General features: G+C 46.0%; 1 protein-coding gene across 1 annotated transcript; it reads right to left on the bottom strand.

The window, feature by feature from the left end:
• Nucleotides 1-1,985: 1,985 nt before the first annotated feature.
• Nucleotides 1,986-3,338, bottom strand: LOC106001199 (igE-binding protein-like). Its single transcript, XM_013036339.1, has one exon. It carries the CDS (start codon nt 3,336-3,338, stop codon nt 1,986-1,988), a length of 1,353 nt encoding a protein of 450 aa, XP_012891793.1.
• Between the last annotated feature and the right edge of the window lie 2,110 nt (nt 3,339-5,448).

Below are 5,448 nucleotides of genomic sequence, written 5' to 3'. Positions count from 1 at the left end.
ACATATCAAATAAGGGTTTTAATTCATAATTTGGCAATTTCAAATACCCCCTTATCCAATTAATATCCCCCAACAATTTTTGAAAATCATTTAAAGTCTTTAAGTTATCTTTTCTCAGGGTCAATTTTTGGGGCATGATCGACCTGGGATGTATCTTAGCTCCCAGATACTCCACCACTCTGCCTGTTTGTATTTTTTCTGGCACTGGATAAAGACCCTGTTCCCTTAAGGCAAAAACCAATTCTGCATAGGCCTTTTGTAACCCAGCTTCTTCCTTATGAGCTATCAAAATGTCATCCATATAATGGACCACCCTGAGTTTAGGATGCCGTTCTTTAACAGGAGCTATAGCCCTGCCGACAAACAGCTGACACATAGTGGGGCTGTTGGCCATACCCTGAGGCAGCACGACCCACTCATATCTTTGGTCAGGTTCCTCATGGTTACAAGAGGACACAGTAAAGGCAATGTGCTCACAATCAGCGGAATGCAAGGGGATAGAAAAGAAACAATCTTTTATATCTATTACCATAATAGGCCAATGGGCAGGGAGTGCGGAAAGCAAAGGTAACCCTCTTTGTACAGGGCCCATAATTTGCATTTGTGCGTTTATGGCACGCAAATCATGAAGTAATCGCCATTTACCCGACTTTTTTTTTTATCACAAATATTGGAGTATTCCATGGTGAAACTGAGGGTCTCACATGGCCCAGGGCTACTTGTTCTTCTACCAGTTTATGAGCTGCTAAAAGCTTTTCGGAGGATAGAGGCCACTGAGCTACCCATACCGGTTCCTCCATCTTCCAGGTAATGGGAACTTGATTCTCAGCGGCCCCATGAAAAACCCAGCCCATGTCTATCAAGTTTTTGGTGGACATCAATAGGCTCTTTACAGCCTTGCAAGTTTTTTCCCAGTCCTTGCCATGGGCAGTAGCCCATTTGTAACATCATTTCCTTTGAGGTAGGAGAATATTCATTACTAAGGCAAAACCCCATCTCTTTTAGTAAATCTCGACCCCACAGGGAGACAGGCAATTCTAAAACATAAGGCTGGATGTTTCCAGAGTGTCCTTCTCCATCCTTCCAGTTGAGGGGTCTTGCACTTAAGTCAGGAGCTTTGGCATAGCCCAACCCTCTCAGGGTTTGTCCTGAGGCCTATAATGGCCACCCTTTCGGCCAATCCTTTTTTGCAATAACGCTACGATCGGCCCCTGTGTCTAACAGTGCTATAATCCTTTTTCCTTCAATCTCCAGCTCAAGCGGTGGGTCTCTGGTCTAAGTCCAGGGCTAGGTACACTGACTCAATTCCGGAGGAGCCAAAACCCTTTTTACCTCTCTCAGACTGTATGGCAGGAAATTTTTCATGTAGGCTAGGCAGGAGTAACCATTGGGCAATTCTGTCTCCAGGGGAAATTGCTATAATGTCTTTTGGAGCTTCTACCATGGCTTTAACTATACCTGTATAATCTGGGTCAATAACTCCTGGGTGAATTTTAAGCCCTCTAAGAGTAACGGAAGACCGGCCAAGTAATAACCCCACTGTGCCCCGTTCTAGAGGACCTTGAAAATCTGACTCTATTAACTGAACGCCCATTTGCGGGGTTAGTACGAGTCTGGTGGTGGCGCGGAGGTCTAGTCCCGCCGAGCCTGTAGTGGCTCTCCGCGGGTCTTGGGATGCCTCAGGGTAGGCCATCCTTCTTGGGAAATTTCCTCGTTTGGGCTCTCCATTGCCCCATACATTTGCGGGCCCTGGGGACGGGGGCCCCTCTGCCCATTTTTTGGCTGCGTGATGGGGCCCAAGAACTGGCCGTTAACATCTTTGACTGATCTACATTCATTGGCCCAATGCTTTCCCTTTTTACATCTGGGGCACAGCCCTGGCTGTTTGCCCGTTATAACTCCTCCAGCCCTTCTGGTTCCTTTTCTCTCTGGGCAATCTCTCTTAAAATGACCAGCCTTGCCACACTTGAAGCATGCTCCAGATGTCACTCCAGAACTCCCCCCCCCTGCCTATTTGAATACTGGAGTACTGCGGTGGCAAGGCCTGCATTAGTTAGAGGTCCTCCCAGCTCCCTGCACACTTTCATCCATGCCTCCAACCCTCTATGTTTATACGGGGTAATGGCGGCTTTGCATTCTTTAGTGCATTGCTCAAAAACTAATTGTTTTATAAGAGGCATAGCCATGTCAGGATCCCCAAAAATTCTGCCTGCTGCTTCCACCATTCTGGCCACAAAATCTGAAAAAGGCTCGGTAGCCCCCTGCAGGATCTTGGTGAGATTGCCGCTAACTTCCCCCTTATTTGGTAGTGATTTCCACGCCTTAATGCAAACATCATTTATTTGTTGATAGACTTCAGGGGGATATCCTGTCTGAGCATTAGCAAAGCGACCTTGTCCTAGGAGCATGTCTCTGTCCCAAGCCTGGCGTCCGTTCGCTTGATTGATGGCTGCCTGGTCATTACAAAATTCCAGCATAAATGCCCTCCAATCCAAGTATTGGCCTGGACTCAAACATGCCCGTGCTAGACTCGCCCAATCAGAGGGGGTCATGCAGTATCTCTTTATAGCTTCCACTTGAGCCACGGTAAAAGAGGCTGTAATCCCATATGTCCGAACAGACTCAGCCAGGGACTTAATTACTTTAAATTCTAGAGGCTCATGGAATCTCTGTTGATTATTGTCTTGAAAAACTGGGAAGGCGAGTTCTGCTTGAGCAGTTTGCCATGTGTCTGGGCAAAACTTGTGCCCATTGGCTCCATGTTGATATGGAGGAGGAGCTAAAGGGGTCCAACCGGAAGTTCTTTCTACGTCCTCATTAAGTGCAGGTTGGCTTAGCTTACGTTCCCCTTGTTTTATACGGCTCCTTTTCATCTGTTGAATAAGTGCTCTCACTTCTTCCTCCTCTGACTCGCTGGGACTCCCTCTTTCCGATTTTAGCTCGGACAGATCTGGGTATAGTCGCCCCCTTTTGCCCTGTTCACTGTTTCCCTTTTCACTGATCGCCTTCTCTGACCTTTCCTCCTGTAACTGCTCCAGTGCTGACTGTCCATTTTCTATAACCTCACAGCAGCTCTGATCCTCCAGGCAGCCACTAATCAATCTCCAAATGGGGCAGACTCCTGCCTTTAATGTGCCCTGTTCATAGGCAAAGTCCAAATCCCTCCCTAATTTGTCCCAGGAGGCTATTGTAAGGCTCCCGGAGACTATGAACCAAGGAGCTACAATGTTGCATTCCTCAAGGAACCCCTGTAAAGTAGTCTTTTTTAACTTTAGTCCTTTTGAGCGTAGTAGCTCTTCCAGGGCCAGAAAAATTGGATGTGACGTCACAGCGCCCATCTTAGTTCTAAAAATTTTATTTTTTATTACTTTAGGCCTGTATTTTATTTCTTCCCAGGTTTCCGCTCTCTCTTTTATCTACAGAGAAGAGCCCCGTATTATGCCCGCTTTAATCGCGGATTCCTACTTCACCTGGGAACTTACCCCCGCTCTTGTCACGGATTCCCCCTTTTCCTGGGAACTTACCAGTGCACCACCCTGACCGCAGAGAGTTCTGAATCCCCGTACGGGCTGCCAGCTGTCGTGACCACCTCGACCAGCAAGGAAGACGCGACCCGGGATTCTTCTCAATGCGGTTTATTCAGGAACCTTGTTTACAGCTTCTCTCCCACTTGCTTCTGCCCGCTTCTTCCTGCTTCTTCTTGCTTCTCCTTCCCATCCGCCCCCGCGCTCCGGTTATAAGCCTCCTGGATGGCCAATCCCGAAGTGCCACATGGCATATACCGATAGGGCTGCAAACACGGAAACAAACTAGGAGCCAAGTCATAGCCATATAAGGAGTTGTTTTTTACAGAGAGGACTCGTCACCGGGAAGACGGAAGGCGGGAGCCAGCGCCATCTTAGGTCGGAGCCGCGCCACGCGGCCCCGCCATTTTTGTGGCCGCGCTTTGAACCAAGGAGCTACAATGTTGCTTTTGCAGCCGTCTTTGGTCGCAGCTCTCCACATAACTCATTTTAAACTGTGGAGTAAGTTCAACCTCGACGTATTACACTGTGTTGAAGATTTGAGAACTAAACTTCCATTTTCTTTCACTGACTTTTATTCATACATACATATGGAAGCATATCCTACACTGTTTACGTATACTACCCTGTTGTGTTAGCCCAAATGACCTCTGCTGGAGACAGTGGGAATGAGTTTCTGAGCCATTGCAACATAACAGCACTTCTTTGCTTTGAATACTTCTTAGGAAGAATGGCAGATTCTTGGACCCAGTAGGCCACAGGTTGTCCCGGATAATATCTGCCTCTGAATTCTATGTGGTTTCTTCTACCCACTTGAAGTTTAGCAAAGGAATTCAATTTGGATTGCTGAACAATTGGAGTTGCAGACTTCTGCAGCTGTTGCAAGCATTTGGACAAGGCATTCAGGTTTTCTTTTCGCATAAGACAATACATGCTCATTGGGAAAATCTGCTTCTGCTTTTTACAACTTGTCTATTGGTGAATAGAACTTCTAGGCATTCACTCATTTCAACCTGCTGAGTAATATTAACCTTACCTTAATTAACTGTGTTGAAGATTTGAGAAAAAGACTCCCATTTTCTTTCACTGACCTATATCCATATGTATGTATGGATGTGGACTGCAAATATGTTTCTAAATTCTCCACCGTTGTTGTTAGCTGAATGACCGGACATGCAAAGAATGAGTTTCTGAGCCATCACAACATAACAGCATTTCTATGATTTCAATGATTCTGAGGAAGAATTGCAGATTCTTGGACCTGGTAGGCCATAGGTGCTTCTGGTTAATATCTACTTCTGAAGACTACGACATTTCTTCTATGTGTTTGTATGGCAAAGCAATTCAGTTTGAATTGCTGAACAGCTGGAGTTGCAGAGCACTGCAGCGCTTCCAAGCATTCAGATGAGGCATTGAATTTTGCTTTCCCCATAGGATGATACCTTCTTATTGGAAACATCTGATTCTCATTTCTGCAATGTGGGTATTCATGTGTAGAGCTTTTAGGCATTCGCTGAGTCCATCCTGTTGAATAATTGAACCTTGTCTTATTGCACAGTGTTGAAGATTTGAGAACAAGATTTCCATTTTCTTTGACGCGACCTATGTCCATACCTATGATTAGATGCCGACTGGAATTATCAGCTTCTAAATATTCCGTTTGGTGTTAGCCAAATGACCTCTGCCAGCCACTGAGAAAGTGTTTCTGAGTCAGGGCAATATAAAGCATTTCTCAGCTTTCAATTCTTCTTCGGAAGAATTCCAGATTGTGGACCCAGTAGGCCCCCAGGTGGTCCCGGGTAATATCTGCTTCTGAATTCTACCTGGTTTCTTCTAGCCATTTGAAGTTTGGTGAAGCTGTTCAATTTGAATTTCTGAACAATTGCAGTTGCAGAGCTCTGAAGCTGTTGCAAGCGATCAGATG

Source organism: Dipodomys ordii, unplaced genomic scaffold (genome assembly GCF_000151885.1).
Source record: "Dipodomys ordii isolate 6190 unplaced genomic scaffold, Dord_2.0 Scaffold272, whole genome shotgun sequence".
In the NCBI taxonomy this organism is placed as follows: domain Eukaryota; kingdom Metazoa; phylum Chordata; class Mammalia; order Rodentia; family Heteromyidae; genus Dipodomys; species Dipodomys ordii.
This window is presented reverse-complemented; position numbering and strand designations above follow the sequence as displayed.

Coding starts and splice junctions, on each gene's coding strand:
- LOC106001199 (XM_013036339.1), bottom strand. CDS start 3,338: ATGGGCGCTGTGACGTCACATCCAATTTTTCTGGCCCTGGAAGAGCTA.